This window comes from Manis pentadactyla, chromosome 3 (genome assembly GCF_030020395.1).
Source record: "Manis pentadactyla isolate mManPen7 chromosome 3, mManPen7.hap1, whole genome shotgun sequence".
In the NCBI taxonomy this organism is placed as follows: Eukaryota; Metazoa; Chordata; class Mammalia; order Pholidota; family Manidae; genus Manis; species Manis pentadactyla.
The window spans coordinates 166,909,530-166,927,489 of record NC_080021.1 but is presented as its reverse complement, the minus strand read 5'-3'; the positions used below and the strand labels follow the sequence as shown (position 1 = coordinate 166,927,489).

Here is a 17,960-nt window from a genome sequence, read left to right as displayed (position 1 = left end):
TTATCTTTTATTTCATTTGAAAGGAGGGAGATGTTCTTCAGAAGTTTGAGTAAATAAATGTAAAGGGAATCATGGAAAAGACTATTTTTAAAATCTGTGAAAAAACATTAAAATAATTAAAGCATTCATTTACACTTTTAATGTAAAGAGGTGTTACCTTTACAACCTGAAGTAACAAAAAGTCTTTGTATCTTAGAAAATCTGAGAGTTTATCATGGAACACATTTTCTTAGATTCACATTCTCCCTTTAATCAACTATATGAGGTGGTTTGCAGTTTTAGGTGTCTGGATAATTTGCTGCTTTTTCTAGTGATAACCAGAAGAAATTATCAGTAAGTGATAGGTTTCTGTAAATGCTGTCATATTCAATTTGTTTCAATTTCTTGAATCACTTGTATTTTTTGACTATTAAAATTGGGGGGATATTACATGCCACACTGACTGGAAGTGGTAGAACTCAGATGTGCAACCAGTTTTCTGGATCTTACAGATCACAATGCAGATATGCACTCATACATGTCCATGGATATAGTGACCTCTCAAAAATTTAATCTTGATGATTTTTGGTAAGTCTGTAGTCTGTAGGCTAATTATGTTATATTAGGACTTGAAGGAAAAAAGGTAAGAAGGAAAGAAAAGTATTATCTTCCCTTTACTGATTAGATACAAAAGCATAGACAGATTCAGGAATTCCTCTGGAAGTACTCAGCTCTTAGGAAGTGGAACCGGGGCTGAAACCTAAGTCTATCTCTGGATTTCACATACCACACAATACATTTAAATGCTTGATTTAACCAAAAGTCTATACAAAAGACTACATTTTAAGATTCCTGTAATAACAAACTTCATTTTGAAGCTGAACTAAGGTTTGCATTTAGCCTTAGAGAGCAATGTAGCTTCAAATTGGGATAGAGAGGCATTTAAAATATATTCTGTGAGTTTTCTTGTTTTTATTTTTACTTTATTCAGCACTTTGTGCCAGGAACTTTGAATGATACTCTGCATATGCTTTTCTCACATAGTTCTTTAACCCTAAAACTGGAAATTGTCCTCATTTTGCAGGTGAGTAACATGAGGCCCTGTCTAAGGTTGAGTCAGTTGCCCAAAGCCACACTGACTGGAAGTGGTAGAACTCAGATGTGCAACCAGTTTTCTGGATCTTACAGATCACAACCAATATCTAGTTAGTGGATATTATCTCAAAATTGTTGAACCCCCAAAAATTATCATTTGGTGAAGGGAAGACATAAGCTGAGCTAACTGATGTCAGTCTCTTGGTTTATATGGTTGGTGTGACCTGACAGCCTTAAGAACTGAAAGTTTTGAGTTAAAATATGCTACTAAAATTAATTCAGAGGTCATGTCTGCTGTTGCTCATGATCTCAAGTCTCTGGCTTGCTTTACTATAAAGTCCATAGTGCTAATGAGAACAAGATGAGGGCACATATTCCCAATATGGACCCTTCAGTTAAATTTTGTTTCATAGTCATACATTTCTATTTTACCAGAGTATAGGTGTTTGGTGGGAAGAGTAGCAGGATCAGGGAAAATTAGAATACTCAAACATTTCAGAGACAGCCTTTTTGCTTATAAGAAAACGACCTGGGATGAAATAGTGTCTAAACTTGTTTAATGTTTTAACAACTTACTGTTTAAAACTTGGTTTATGTTGCTGTAAGCAGAGGCATTTATTGAACAACAATACATTTTCAAAACACATACAACAAGCATATAGTTCAAAACTATACAAAAAGCGTAAGTATGAGTCTTAAAGAATATCTTAAATACATTTTATAATGGTTAATTTTTATCAAAAAGCAACTAGGAGCCTGGTTGGCCCATATCCAGACATTAAATATCAAGTTGGAAACATTGAAGTGAGGATTGTTCTTTAAAAACCATTTGAAGTATCATCTCTAATTTGGTATAATTAAAATTAAGATGTATAAAAATTTCCTTTTAAAAAAAAATCCTAAAAAAGAACATATAACTTTCTCAAATTTTTTGATAAAATATCTTTATAATAAGCTTTATATCTCTCTTTATATTGCTTAATTATGTAATCTCATTTTAGAAGGAAATTTAGACACTTGATTTTCAGTGAATTTACATCATATTTTGTAAAGTTTTAAACATAATTTCAAAAGAGTTTATATTTTTGAAGTGAGGGTAGAGTAAGAAGAGAACACTAACTCAGATAGGGTTTGTTCTGAGAGCCTTTCTGAGGAGGTGACTGAAGAGAGAAAAGGAGTTAGCTGTGCAAAAGAGCCACAGAAAGACTGTCAGTCAGAGTCTGAAATGGGCAGGAACTAGGTGTATTTCTGAAAGCAGTCAGTGTGGGGGCAGAGGGAGCCAAGGACGAAGACATTGTGATAAAAGAGGATGCACAGCCATTAGCTCCCTACAGATGGTGCCACGTAGGTGTGTATTAGTGTAACAGGAAGGCATCAAAGGATTGTTAACAAGGGAATGATGTGATACGATTTCTCTTTTTTGAATGATCACTTGTCTGTTTGCTATGAGAAGACTGCATTGGAGGGCACAACACTTGGAAGCTAGGAGGCCAGTTAGGAACCTGTTTTAAAAAGTGAGGCAAGAGAAGTCCTGGCTTGGTCTAAGGAAGTGGAGAAAAGTGAATTGATTCTAGATAAGTTTTGGAGATAGAAATGATAAGACTTGGTGATAAATTAAATATAAGAGGTGAGAGAGTTAGGAATTAAGAACAATTCCAACTTTTCTACCATGAGTAATGGAGAACAGTATGGTGGTGCCATTGAAAAAGGGGAAGGCACATGGAGAAATAAAGGGAGGTGGAAACTTGAAAATTCAATTTTATATGTACTAAGGTTGCAGTTCCTATTATTCATCCAGAGAACATGGCAGGAAGGCAGTTGAATATCCAGAGCTGAACTTCAGATTTGGAGATAGAATGGGAATTGATTAGAATTAAGTTCCTATCAATTCAGTTCAGTAGACTCCTGTATATTCAGACACTACGATAAGCAGTGGAGATAAGACTTGATTAGAAACTTCTTTAAGTTAGGAATTCTGTGTTATTTTATTTTTTATCTCAAGCAATCAGCATAGTACTTTCTTTTTCTTTTGATTGTTTTTTATTGTCTAAAAATGTTACTCCGGTTCTTTTATCTATGAATCCATAGGGATTGCTAAATTCAAATTGAATTGAATTTGAAAGTCACATATTTAATAAATATCTGTGTTCCTCCATTACCATAGGAATGACAGTAAGTGCTAACAAAGATGGTTTGGGGATGATCGTCCGAAGTATTATTCATGGAGGTTCCATTAGTCGAGATGGCCGGATTGCAGTTGGGGACTGCATCTTATCTATTAATGAAGAATCTACTATCAGTTTAACCAATGCTCAGGCACGAGCCATGTTAAGAAGACATTCTCTCATTGGGCCTGACATAAAGTAAGAATCATTTGGACCCCAATTTCTTATGTGAAATTCAGGAATTTAAATTCATTAATCAGATTTTTTTTCAGTGTATACTTCTGTTTGATATGCAAAAATTATCACATTTATTTAATATAAATCACGAAGAATTTGACTATTCCTGAACAGTTCTTGACTATGCATATGGTCTCCTTAAGACTAACAATGTTGAAATATTTGAAAAACAATGTTGCTTTCTGTTTTTAATTTTACTTCTCTAATGATGTCTGCAAAACCTAGATGTGAGTGATATGAAACATTCACAAAGTGGGACAGTGCACTCTTAGGGTGTCACAGAGAAGTTTGCATTGCTCAGTTCCTTACTGTGCACTACCTAACTGAGCTGTATAAATCCTAGAACAAAGGTAGTTCTTTAAGTGCCAGGCATGGAAAAGACTGAATAGAATAGTGTCCGCCCAACTCATACTTTATTCATGTGGAACTACCTCCTGATCCAGGAGAGTTCACCATTATGTTGATACAGTCTGATTGTGGGTCATGTGGAATATTTGGCAGGAAGTGTCTAAACTGTTCCATAATCCCATAATGTGCTTTAAAAGCACAGCCATCCAGGTGGTTTGGTTTTTAAGTCTAAACATTTCTTGAGCAAACATAAAAGTCAGTTCATGACTTTATTGTCACACTTCATCAAGGTAATGGCTTGGGATTTTTCCTAGCATAACCATGGAATATTTGTATTTAATGTGGAAGGGATAAAATAGTAAAATAGGAACTCAGGGAAACATTGTTTCCATTGATGTAATGATTAGTAGTATGGGAGACTTTTTTGTACTAAGGTTATTTTACTGACTGCATTCAGTATTGTTCTTTTATAAAGTAGATATTGCCAGAGCTTAGGTAAGAAAATTACATTTACAATATGTTCTTCATTCTGTCAGCAATAAAGAGTAGAAAAAAGAGTAAATTCTGCTGTCTTACAGAAAGGTGTTATGTCTGAATTGCACTAATGGGCTTTTGTAGTTTTGCATGCCTTTTTGACTTTTATGATGGAAGATCATCAGATTATGTGACAGTTTCTTAATTATCTTATTAATAATGCAAGTACAAGTGAGCATCATTAAAACTGTCAGTGCCTCTATGCTAAAAGAAGGAAACTTTAAGTGCCTTCCTTACCACTTGTGGGCCAGTGTCCAGTGCTTTTGCTTAAAAGTTGAATGATACAGATCCACTTGGAGATTCTTCATTGTAAGGGTTTTAGCTTACTAAGTGTAGTGTAAAATGCAGATGCCCATGTACCTGATCATTTGATTTATTTTGTGATAATGCAGATGTTATGCTGAGTACTGATACAGGTCCCCAACCTACTTTTAGATACTTTGAGCACCAGAACTGGAGCTTGATTCTAGCCTTACCCCTTATTCTAATGTACTGCAGAATTTTCAAAGTGGACAAAATTTAAGACAGTTGTGACATTGATTTAGTGTAAGCCATGCATCTAGACAACTCTAGAAAATTTGTCAGGTGTACTTTCAAGCTCCAGAAGTCTTTTCTTCTTCCCTTGTTTTTGTTTTTGTTTGTTTGTTTTCCAGCTCTCTGATTCAGCCCCAGAATTCATTCATGCAGACAGCAGCCTTATTATGACTTTAAAGGATAGCTAGAGAACTAGTTTCATATATAATAGCTTTATATCACATGAGGCAAAATGTACTATATTATCTTAAATTAAGAGAACAAAATTTGAAAAATCCTTCCTTCCTTTGGAAATCAATTAGTCAGTCAGTCAGTCTCTTACATGCTCTCATGTATGTGAGCACACACATACAAACATAGAAAACACACTGATCTCTTCTCAGGTTTCCTTGGAAGCTGTGATTCAAATGCTTGTAGTTTGTCTCATTGGATAAATGGTAGAAATAAATTAGAATCATACAGTCCTTTTTCATTAAAAAAATGTATTAAATGATAAAATAGCCATTTAGATTGACCAGGGCTGAGTAGCATGTTCCATGCATTTTGCATGAAGTGTTTTTGGCCCAGTCCCCTGCCAATCCCTTGCTTTCATGAAGCAAAAGGTTTAGAATTACCTTGAAAGCCATGTGAGTAATCCTCCCAAAAGCAGAGTCTAGTCCTTCTGTTACTCTGAGTGAAACTATAACATTGCCTCTGGCCAATTATGCTTTGTAGTCAATTGTCTGAATCTAGGTTCCATCTACATCTTCCTCTTTATTTTTTATTATTAACTTAACTTAATCTGGGGTGGTCATAGAGGAGGTATTGGAGGGACTTAAAAAAAAAGACTCAAAAACTGTTCAGTTACATAACTGATTGTTTTTAGGAAAAGCATTGCTATTGAGACAATGCACCAGATTTCTCTCTCTTTTTTTTTTTTTTTCTGTTTACGATAGATAGCTAGGAACTTTGTGTGCGTTCATGCGTGCCTGGGTAGATAATTTGAGTTTCAAGAGTTCAAGAACAGCCAGTTTAAGTTCCAGGTTTCATTATTTTCTGTGGAAAAACCAGATGTGAAGCCTCACCAGAATGCATTCTGTTTCACTTCTCACTCCACCTTGCCAGGAGCTCTTATATTTCTGTAATAATAGCCAGGATTTTGTGCTTAGCAGCAGCTGCTTGTAACATCTGCCAGATAATTACAGAGCTGAATCAGAATTCACCTGCCTTAACCTAAAGTGTGGGATGAATTCCTGATCAAGGAATAAAAGATTGATTGCAGTTACATTTTTCCATGCTTGTTAATAATCACTGCTATAGACACCAGTAAAGAGCAGATGCTTTCCTGGGGGAGGTGTAGATGAGAGGGAGGTGGAAAGGGGAAAAAAACAACCAGGAGCACCCACTTTTAACTACATATGTATGCATCTCACATTCAGCACAAGACATTGACATTTGTTAACACCATTGTAAAAAGATGCTGCGGCGTATGCTTCACATTCTAGATTTTCTACAGCACCTGCTGATGATCGAGCCCTCTTTTATGTGCGAGTATCGGTGATTCAAAAGCTCATTATGGCTGTGTGTTACAACTTGTCTGTGAAAACCATTTCGTGCTTTTGTAACGTCCCAATGCAAGGATAGATCCAGATATAGATTCAAGTATATACATATTGGCTTCCCCCCCCCCTTCATTTATATAAGAACATAAATTCCAACAGAGCTCTTAGAGTATTACATTTTCACATTCTTCTGATGATTGTGGACTCACTTGAAAATCATATTTTTCAACTACTGAGCTTTCAAGCTGCTTTGTCAGGGAGTGATCCTATCTGCACGTGCAGGTGCAGGCTCGGAATTCATAACCTTATAACATGTTGGCATCACTAGTGCTATTTTTTTCTTCCACTCCATGTGTGACCACAGGTTAGTTTACATTTAAGAACTTTTAATGCAGTGCTCACATAAGCTGTTTCCGTGTGTTTATGCAGTTGTAATTCAGTTGGTGTTGCCTTTGGTGACTAAGGGGTTTCCTGTGGCCATGTGGCTGGCTTGTGCGGGAATCACCCTGCATGTACTGTTGCCTGTGGGATGCTTGTTATGGTGCTCTTGCCATCTATATTGGGCTAAATACTTAAGAAAACTGCCTTCTCTCATCTTTCTCATGCTACCCAAAATATCAGAAAAATATTTGGAAAACTCCTCCTCCCCTCCCTTTTGGTAAAGGAGAAACAACTTTGGACAAACTTAGAGGAAAATTCATTTTCAACATTGTTTGGGATAGAAACATTTTTTCCTTCTCAAACTGTTAAAAAATTAAATGCTTGGAACTGATTATTATTATTTTCACTCTTGTGTTTTAGCTCCCCCCTGTTATCACCTCTTCCTGGCTTTTTTCTTAAGGTTTTATTTAAATAAGTTTTACCTTATTGAATCTTCAGAAATAATACCAGTTTTCTTGAATAGGCTTTTCAGGTTTTAGGTTTTATGCTTATCTTCATTTTTCTTTATGTAAAATACAGTCAATAATAATTCCTGACAGAATGTTATACATTGTTACATTTGAAGGTTTAAGTGCAGATTTACTATTCAATATGTTTTTTAATACCACTGAAAAGTGTTTTTATAGTTGAATAAATTAAGTAGGGCCAGAATTAGAATGCAACTCTCTCACCCAGCCTAGTCCTGAATCTACAAAATTGTGTTTTCTGCTTTAGGTTTTGGTCCTTGAGGTAAAATTGTCATGAAGAGATTCCCAAGCGTCCACAGGTTCTGTCAGTGATCAGGTGTGGCCAGGCTAGCTGATGGCCTGTTAGAGCACTGCCTTTTATGCATGTTGTTCTTCTCAGCTTACAATGGCCTCATAAAAAGTGATGTCCTTTCTGTGAATGAGGATATGGTGATTGAGTGGTGGTGATTTATACTTTGGATGAGCAACACAACTGTGTCTTCTGACTGCAAATCTAAGTGAGCTCACAGAGTGAATGCTTTTAATGGGATAACGAATATATCTGTAATTATATGTCCTCCTTACTCAATAAATTATGCCAGTGGTATAATTCTTACTTTAATATGACATAAAAGATAATCCTTTTATCCTTGCCCTCTACTGATAGGGTTTTACATTCTTACTGTCTTCATGAGTAAGTTATAGATAGCTGGTTTAATAGTATTCATGGTTTTTATATTGTACAGTGTTGATACATACTATTTTTGTTACACAGCATGCTGGACTAACTTCTAGTATAGTATTTCTCATCCTATTCATTAAATTGAGGATCTTGGAACAGCCTACTTAAAATAAGTATATCAGTTATTTAGCCTTATAGGACAGCAGTAAACTTGAATTTTCAAATGTCAGTTTGTAAACGTTAGAGCTATAGTCAGCTTGTCAGCATCTTAGTTAGTGCCTTCTTCATTATAGGCATTCAATGTGTACTTGTTGAGTGAATTAGTGACTACTCAAGTGTAAACAGTAGGCTTTCCTCTAAAACCAAAATAACTCAAACCAAAATGTGAAGTTGCTATAAATTGGTAAGAGTTTTTCTGTAAACTTACAATTATTTAACTGAAAGACTTGAGAGTTCATAACTTACAGAATTAACATATGATTATTGATAATCTTAATGTATGTAGTTAATTATGTCTTATGGAAGAATGTAATTTGGGATAACCAATGTTTTAGTAGAGTACACCTAATTTGTTTCTGCCTAGGAACCCCAAAAAGTTACTACAATTATTTTTCTAAGTATTTATAGATCTAATTTTAAAAAATTGCTGTTAGTCTTCTTGTTCGGAAATACAAATAATGCTGCTTTCCTCCCCCATATGATTATTGGTAAACACACAATTTATCAACATTTTGCTATTTAATTTCTGTTGTTTTTCTTGTCTTTATCCTTTTGAGGTTTGTGTTCTCTGCTGAGTAAGCTGGTTAAATGGGTTGTGTGAAAAACTAGTGATGAAGGGAAAACATGATTCTTTATCTATATTTTGGAAGCTTTTCCTAACAGGTAAACTTTGCTTTCATGATCTCATTCTGTTGCAGAATTACTTATGTGCCTGCAGAACATTTGGAAGAGTTCAAAATCAGTTTGGGAGAACAATCTGGAGGAATAATAGCACTGGACATTTTCTCATCATACACTGGCAGGTAAGAGAAACAGTAACTCTGTTATAATGAATAAATGAATGAATGAATGACACAGCAGATTAAAAAGAAGAGTTTTTAAATCCAGAGTCAGGGAGGGCTAGTATTGACAAAGACTGAATTCCTTTTCTCTCTTAGAAGATTTAAAAAATATTTACCCCTTTCCTGTTATTACTTATGAAGTTAAATATCATATAGCATGGAAAATACAGGAAAATTCAAATCCAGAAATCCAAATCACCTTTAGTTGTATCACTGAATGTAACACTTCTGATATACTGAGTTCTGGGAATTTGCTCCAGATATAAATATTATTTTATTCCCTGAAACCTACAATTTGTATAGTATTGTATCATGTTTTTTCTCTTTCATAAATATTTTTAAACATCTTCAGAAATTCTACTTATTTCTTTACTAGCATAAATATTTAGAAAAAATTCTAATGGTTATTTTTTACTATTTTGGGCAATGGTGAGCTGAATATCTTTGTATGTCTCTGTGTTAGGAAACAGTGTATGTCTTAAAGCCTCTTGACGTACAGTTTATTAAGAACCTTAACACAGGAAAAGATTTCTTTTTTTCCTCACAAAAGACAGGAACTAGGTTTGGATGCTGCCGCTGACTGAGGTCAACACAGGGAGAGAAATGATGTCAAATTGCTTTTCCATGAAGAATGAACCATTTTATACTCTTCAGATGTGGGCCTGTTTTTTTTTTTTTTCAGTTGCATTAGCAAACTGAAAGTCAGATTTCTCTTTAAGCATGCTATAGAGAAGAAATGGTTTTGCAAACATTCTGAGGTCTGCTCGGAAGAGTTGTCATTCCTTGGAGGATACCAGAACATACTAGAACACCTTGGTTGGTATCTAGTGACTGCAGGTATTGAGAGATGTTTCCTCTACACACACTGCACATGACCGCAGTAATACAGAAAGTGTGAGGGAAAGGAAAGGTATGTTGTGTGTTTAATAAAGGGATGAAATGCTGTGGCTCTTGGGGACTCATAAATTTTATGGAAAAAGGAATATTCACTCTACTCTGTACAAAGCCCAGCCACAGTCTTCTCTAGAATTTCTATCTCAGGGTTAATGGCATGAATTGATTATATCACTTCCTGGTGATTCCCATCAAAGTGGTAAAAGCAATAATTCCAGTGTCCTGAAATACCATTTCAAAAGACTTAATTAAAAAATATGCCAAGGTAACATAATATTCCTGTTAAGTTTCAAGGCCTTAAAAGCACTCTGAAGTTATTAGAAAGAGCTACTTTGAATACTATGCTTCCCTCCTAGCACAGAAGGGAGAATGGCCTGGATTGTCCAATGCTGAGACTAGTTGCTTCACCGCAGAGAAAGAACATTTGCTGTTAATATAAGGGTGCACGAAACAAAATGATCTGCATTTTACAGTGGAGGTATCTGTGCCATAGAGGTTAAGGAACTTGACTAAGTTCCATAGCTAATAAGGGGAAGAGCCAAGATTAGAATGTAAGCAGTCAGTCTCCATGTTCTTAACCATGGAATCCAAAGAAAGAATTGTGCAAGCCCAGTATAAAAATGTTGGGCAGCATAGCATAGAGGTTAAGAGCTCAGGTTTTGTAGTAAGATGGTCTCAATTTAAATCTCACCTCTACTACTTAACTGTGTGAGTTTGTGTCAATTTCTGGCACCTTTCTGCAGATACAGAATTATTATAGTTGATAAAAATTTCATTGGTATTCAACAGACATAGGAGCAAAGAAGTCTAATTCATTCTTGGCTGAGTGAGTGCAGGAGGAAGAGAACTGGTCCATTCTGCTCTTTAGGGAGCACATAACACTCGAGTTTTGTAAACCACTCTTTAAGATTGATAAACAATAGCACATTTGTAGGAGCATATCTGGGTTAGTGAAAGGATTCAAGATTAGAATCACTTGAATAGAAGGGAGTTTTTGTTTGAGAAGATTCGGGATATTAGTCTTTTTATAGTTTATAAGGAGGGAGAATGTAATACAGTATGTCTGAGAGTGTTTCTGAGCAGCTCCCATAGCTTGGGCTTTAGGGGTAAGAACCTGCCCTCACCCCCATGGCTGTCACTGGATATTTTAGGGACTTTTTGAGTTCTCATTCTTGTCTGTATTCTGTAACTTTATTTCCATCATATTCTCTCCAGTTGTGTTTTCAGAGGGTGAAGCCTAGTTTTCTGCCTTGCACCTTCTGGATTACAGCTTCACTCAGACTATCTAGTTCTTAGTCAGCTTCTGAACATTCTTTGTGAAATACCCCTTTGGGATCCATTCCCAGCAGCACTGTCTCATTGTCAGGCTTATGCTCTCAGAACTCCAGGCTCATTCAGGGCCTTGTTCCTCAGTTTGCACAGGAGGGAAATTCAAACTTACACCCAGTGGGTATGACCTAGAGGCAGGTAGATTTCCTTTCAACCGCTGAAAAACAAAAATGTTACCTTCAGGTCAGAGAAAGAATGAGACTTTCAAGGAGAGCCTGGACAGTCGCTTGCCAGAAATGTTGTGAAACACATTCAAACACAGATGGATTTCATGACTTCTGATCTCAAAGTCTAAAGATCATACAGTTTGAAACAGTGCAGTATTCTTGTTACTGGAGAATGGATATAATTTGAACATATGCTCTCTTTAGATTTTTCAGTTTCTATAAAAACCAACTGCAGACATTTATTGAATCAGAATTTTTATAGCCTTCTCTGCTTTCAGAGGAATATATAGACATATTTCTTCAGAAATCAGATTTTTACTAACAGCATAAGGACACACCATAATTGATTAACCATTTTCTATTGCCCTTACAATGTCATTTATAGTCAATTAACAGTCTGGACATATTTATTACATGCCTGGCATTTGGCAAAATCTGAGTTCTTAGAGAAATTGAAAAGTGACACTGAATATAGATACATTGTAAACTGTTTTGTGTAGGGAGTATTCTGTGTCTGGCCTCTCTGGGTGGGCCAAAGCTAGACCATAAATATTTTCCATTTTTCTTCAGAAGTGGAAGGGAAAGCACTGGTCCATCTTTAGAAAGCTGAGATGCTATACTCTCTCTGGGATCGATCAGGGCTAACCCACATGGCACTTCTACCTTCTTATACATGATAGGTATTTAAGAAATGCTTGAATAGTTTTCTGTAAAATTCTGGTATTTATGTCCTTTTTCTTATCCTTTTATTCTCACATGTTTCATCAGAAAAAAAACAGATTAGATAAGACTTTCATCTAAAATGTTCAGCTAAATTTCCTAAGACTAAGTTACGGTTGATTGATTCTGGTATAAGGTTTTATTTTGTTTGATAAGGTTATCTTTTTCCCTTAATGTAAAATGTTACATACTTTTTGGCCAAGTATGGTGAAAATATAAGGCAGTTAGGCATTTTTAGCCAAACCAACAATAAAGTACATTTCAGAAACTCCTGTGAGGTCTTACCAGGATTTGGAAGCACTCACTCTGTAACTCTTCAACAGAGACGTTCCAGAACTACCAGAGCGAGAGGAAGGAGAGGGAGAAGAGAGTGAACTCCAACACGCAGCACACAGCAGTTGGAGTCAGCCCAGGAGGTAGGGACTGTGTCTGTCTTCCGCCTACGCATTGTTTAAAGATTGGGAGCTGTGGTTTCAACTATTGTATTTCAACTGGCTACTGGTGAAAGTGAAAAAGTTGTTTAATATCTCTTACTCTCCATTTCTTCATGTGTGCAGTGGAGAAGATAATATATATCACACAGGGTTAAGATTAACATATGCAAGGATTTAACACATGGTGTGGACTAAATAAAATTAAGTAGAGAAAATTATGCATAGTATTTGAAATGGATATTTTCTGTAGAGTTTGATTTTAGGTATACCACCATATGTTAATTTAAATTTTCTCTACCATTTGTAGAAACTACATATTCAAACATATGTATTCACAGTGTGTGTTTGCATGTGTGAGCATCTTGTTTTCATGGGCTGTGGTTATTCTAACCCATGTGCTATCTATAATCAATTTCATATAATAGAAAAGACCTTCCTAAATAAGCTCAGGGGTATCACTAAGGTGTATTTTCATGTTCATGCTGAGTAAAATCAAATTCAGTTTCATAGGAACTTATGAGTCCTGATTATGGACACAGGAGGCAGATAATTTTGTGAATAATAGGAAAGTATAAGACTAAATCCGGCCTTCAAGGAAGCTATAATGTACTTGGGTTGGCAAGCTATAAAGATATAAAATAATTGAAGAGAATACAATGTATTCTGTGTTAAGTATAAAATATAAGTAATCATTGGACAGTCTCTATAAACTGATCTAAAGATGACCATCACAGTAGTGCCTTGTACTTAATAAACACTTAATATTTATTCTACAATAATAAATGTAAATGATGAAGAGAAACTAATTTCTACCATTCATAGATATAATACAGTTTGATGATTTTCTTGGCTCACAAATTGAGGATGCAGCTATCACATTTAAACATTTTCTAGGTTGAGTCAGTTTTTTAAGTCTAGAAATCATTTTATGTTGCTTTCAAGAAAAACATCTAAAATGTTTCTAACCATCTAAAATGATTTTTTGATTTGAATTCCTTTAAAGTTGTTTAACCTGCTTAAAGAAATTAAACATAATGTATCAAACACAGGAGTTATTATGAAATTTTCTTACAAAGAAAAATTGAGTGTAATTTCTGGACTGGAAGATTTTTATACTTTTAGTCTCAACTTTAACCTTCACATCAACTAAGAGATATCTCTAAAGATAGTTATCACATTACAGAAAGAATATGTCTGGAGCTTCATAAATCTTAAAGAAGGTACCCTGTACTCAACTAACATAAACAGAAGCACTAAGGTACTTTCAGAGAAAAGTTCAGAGACTATTATGAGAAAGCTTACTAAAATAACTGGAGCTTTTTTGTAAATGACGAGAAAGTGTTATGAATATGCTTTACAACATTGGAGACATGATGAGCATTCATTCATTCAGTCAAAAAACAGTTTTTGAGGAAATCAAGAATACTTTTTAGGAAAATAAATATTTAGATTGTAAATCTGTGCTCTTATATATGATTTACAGAATACGTATTGAACTCTAACATTTTCTAGCTTGATACTTTTTTTCAATGCAGTGTTTTAGAGATCTGTCATGTTGATACTAGAAGATCTAATTCATTCAGTTTAGTTGTTGCAGTGCATTTCAATATACGAATATACCACAATTTATTCCTGGATTGATATTTGGGTAGTTCACAGTTACCCACTATTAAATAGTTCCGTTCAATAAATACATCTTTTTCCTTCAACTTATGTGTGGGAATTTATGTATGTGTAGATCCAGAAGTGAAATTGCTGACTCATAGTTTTAAATGTATTATTCACTTCATTAGAATTTGTTAGGTTGCTTTTTAAGGTGGCTGTACCAATTTTTACTTGTATTTCTGATATATGAGAGTTCCCTTTTGTCTTAATCCTTGTTACCACATCATACGACCATTTGAAGAAAAGTTTTTGGCAGTCTTATGGATAGAAAATGGTATGGTATCTTAATAAACAATGTACAGGCATAATAAGATTGAGGTGATGGAGTACACTTTTGCTCATATGGATTATATTTTATATCTTGCTTAGATTACTTCAGTGATCATAATTATCATAACTAGAGTAATAAAAGATGTATTGATTGCTTACTGTGTACTAACGCTTTGTTTTTTGCACTTTACATATATTCATTAGTTTAATCGTCACAGCAGCTCTCTAACATAGAGACTCTTATTGGTTCCATTTCAAAGCTGATGAAAGTAAGAAAGAGACTAAGTGAATTTCAGAGGGTCATACGATTGGTCGGTGGCAGAAGAGTAGAGCTTGGACCCAGAGATGGTTCAGAGTTTAGGCAGCATGGCCTCAGAGATGTTTTACCTCAGCTTTTCTGAATTTCATTCTTTTAAGTCTCTGTATAGGTTTCAAGAAAGGCTGCTATTTTTTCCATAAAACCAACTACAAATGTGTTCTGTGAGATTTTTCTTTTATAGATCTCCTCTTTCTTCCCACAGAATGTTTCCTTGCTCGTTCAGTGAATAATGAGTCTGGTTCCTCAGCACTGCCGTCGTTTTGGCAGCTCTGTGCTGGGTTATCTTCTCCAGTGATTTAAAGAGTTACAGCCTTTCTTCTTGGGAGTGTTTGAAAACACTTTGCTATCTGTGCCAAGCCCTATGTTGAGCTGTTATCCGAAGGCTGTTTAGCCTCTCTGTGCCTCTTTCCTTCCTTGTAAAGTGGGGTTAATAAGAGTAATCATAGGGATGATGTGAGAATTAAAGGAAAGTGTATGGAACTCAGAATAATGCTGAGCACACGATAAGCCCTTAATAAGTGTGTATGGTGGCTGCTGTTATTTTTATCATTCAAGAAATAAGAACTACTTTCTAACTTATACCAGCCACTCAGAACTCCAAGATACTTTTTCTTTCATTATATCTTTTTTTTTCCATCTTAAGAGAAGAGTTAAGGAATCCCACATATGTATCCTTAAATATTTACAATGGCTAATTTGCTGACTTCCTTACTTCGCTGTTTACCTTAGGAACTGCTTTAAGAAACAAGGATGTTGGTTCTTCTCTTTGACAATTCCTGGAGTGAAAGAAAATGATGAGTAGGATTTTAAACTGTTTAAACTGTTTAAAATAGTTAAACTGATAAACTGTTCCTCACACAAATTTTGTAAGATCCAGGATCATGGTGCTATTCTTTCAAACTAAACAAAGTCTCTTGAATTACTGATTTCTAATAGAGAAGAAAGTGCTGACCTAAGAGAAGATGTGTCTCATTGTCTGCAATCATCTGGCTGGTTGCCCCTCCTCTCACTCTGCCTGTGGTGCTCTTTTATCCCACCCTTTTCTTGCAGGGACTGCCCCCATTCCACAGGACTCCTTACTCTAATCTTTCCTCTTTTCAGGGAACACCTCAGATCTCAAAGTTGAGGGCATGTTTGGACTTTTAGTTCCTGTTTAATGTCAAACATGGTCTCCCTGTGTCTCCTTGCCAACACTTATTTTTTGTTTTGGGATAGGAGCCTTCCTAAAGGGTGGTAGATAAGTATTTCATTGTGTTTTTGGTTTGCATTTCCCTAATGACTAGTGATGTCTAATATTTTTTCATGTGTTTATAACCATGTGTATATCTTCTTTGGAAAAATGTAATTTTAATTCCTTTGCCCATTTTTTAATTGGGTTATTCATGTTGTTGTTGAGTGTTAGGGCTTCTCTATATATTCTGGATATTGATTCTTTATCCAAAATGTGATTTGCACTTATTTTTTCCCATTCTATGGCTTGCCTTATACTTTATTGATAGTATCCCTTGATAAACAAAAGTTTTTAGTTTTGTTGAAATGTAATTTGTCTTATTTTTCTTGGTAGTATGTGCCCTTTTTGTCATATCCAGAAACCACTGCCATTCCATTGTCGTGAAGCTTTTCCCCTTAGTTTTCTTATAAGAGGTAAAAATTTTGTTTATTTTTATAGGGTTGAACTTTGGAGAGAACCCAGCAAGTCCTTGGGCATCAGCATTGTTGGCGGACGAGGGATGGGGAGTCGTCTAAGCAATGGAGAAGTGATGAGGGGCATTTTCATCAAACATGTGCTTGAAGATAGTCCAGCTGGCAAAAATGGAACCTTGAAACCTGGAGATAGAATAGTAGAGGTACCCTCCAGTGAGCTTTCTATGCTAAAACTCTTTAACTGTTCCCATCCTCTTACTAAGGGAATCATCATCTGCACACCTTTTACTTGACCCACCATTGAAGTAAAATGTGTGTGTGATTAAAGCATTTCTTATTTGTTCCATTTTATCCATAATTTTCTCTTTAATACGTAGTGACAGATTATGTGTCTTGATTCAGAGACCTCTAAGTTTGGAACTATGACCAACCATTTTTTAAAAATTGACCCTGAGATAAAATAGTTAAGTTCTGTTTGAAAGAACAAAGCTTATTTATTGGGGAAAATTGAATTGTTTAAAATTATATATCCACACACAATGTGTTCAAGTTCTACAATGGGATTTTATTTTTAAAAATGCTTTGTCATTATTGTTTCATTATAGATGAACTTTGTTGGATAAAATTATTTTCCAAGTGTCTTTTTGGTAACATCGTTTATGCTAAAACCCTGAATACCTTTTATATACATGCTTCCCTCTCCAATCTAACCTTGGATTTTCCTTCTCCTCTTTACTGTGCCCATTCATTACTGAAGGCTGTGTGTGTATGTGTGTGTGTGCTTATACACGCAGTCATGTATACACAGATGTATGTGTACTTTGTCATGTGGCAAGTATTTGATCAAATTGTACTAATTCCTGGAGCAGCTATTGCATTCTAGGTTCTATGACAGACTCTGGGCATCTCACAGTCAGTAAGGCACTGTGCCTGCCTGTCAAGTGGGATAGACTTGGTAACCAATCAAGTCACTTCAGAAAAGTGTGATGAGTTATTTATCAGGATAAGCATAGTTTTAGTTAAGAGGGTAAAAAGGTAGAGTAGAAGGTATCTGGTCCAGGTTTGCTGAATTGTCAGGATTTGTAGGGTAAATTAAAAGAGATAACTACCAAATAGAAACCAATCATTTTGTTACAATAATGACCATTATACTTATTTTATACAAGTGGTTGTCTCTCATTTTCTAAGTCTGTTTAAGTTACACAATAATGTGCCTTAATTGTGTTGAAGAATGTTACAACATGTCAGCCATGACTTTAAAATGAACATTTTGGGGATTTGTTATTATTCCTTTTTTGGTTAATTGCCTCTGAGATATACAGAAGGAAGAAGATTGAGACCTGAGAGAAGGCAAGGGCCATGTCTGTTTTTGTTTTGTTTTGTTTTGACTCCAACCATTTGTAAAGGAAGAGTGACGGGCTTTTTCTCTCTTCTTGCATCCTTAATTTTCATTGT

General features: G+C 35.3%; 1 protein-coding gene across 11 annotated transcripts in view; it reads left to right on the top strand.

Annotated features, from left to right (window-relative positions):
* The window catches only part of MPDZ (multiple PDZ domain crumbs cell polarity complex component), a 157,972-nt gene that overhangs the window by 93,531 nt on the left and 46,481 nt on the right, over positions 1-17,960 (top strand). For all 11 annotated transcript variants that reach the window (XM_036926642.2, XM_036926643.2, XM_036926637.2 and 8 more), the window contains 4 exons: positions 3,239-3,437; positions 8,920-9,024; positions 12,497-12,589; positions 16,531-16,708. In XM_036926642.2, the coding sequence (XP_036782537.2) occupies positions 3,239-3,437; positions 8,920-9,024; positions 12,497-12,589; positions 16,531-16,708 (575 nt within the window). The remainder of the gene's footprint in view (positions 1-3,238; positions 3,438-8,919; positions 9,025-12,496; positions 12,590-16,530; positions 16,709-17,960) is intronic.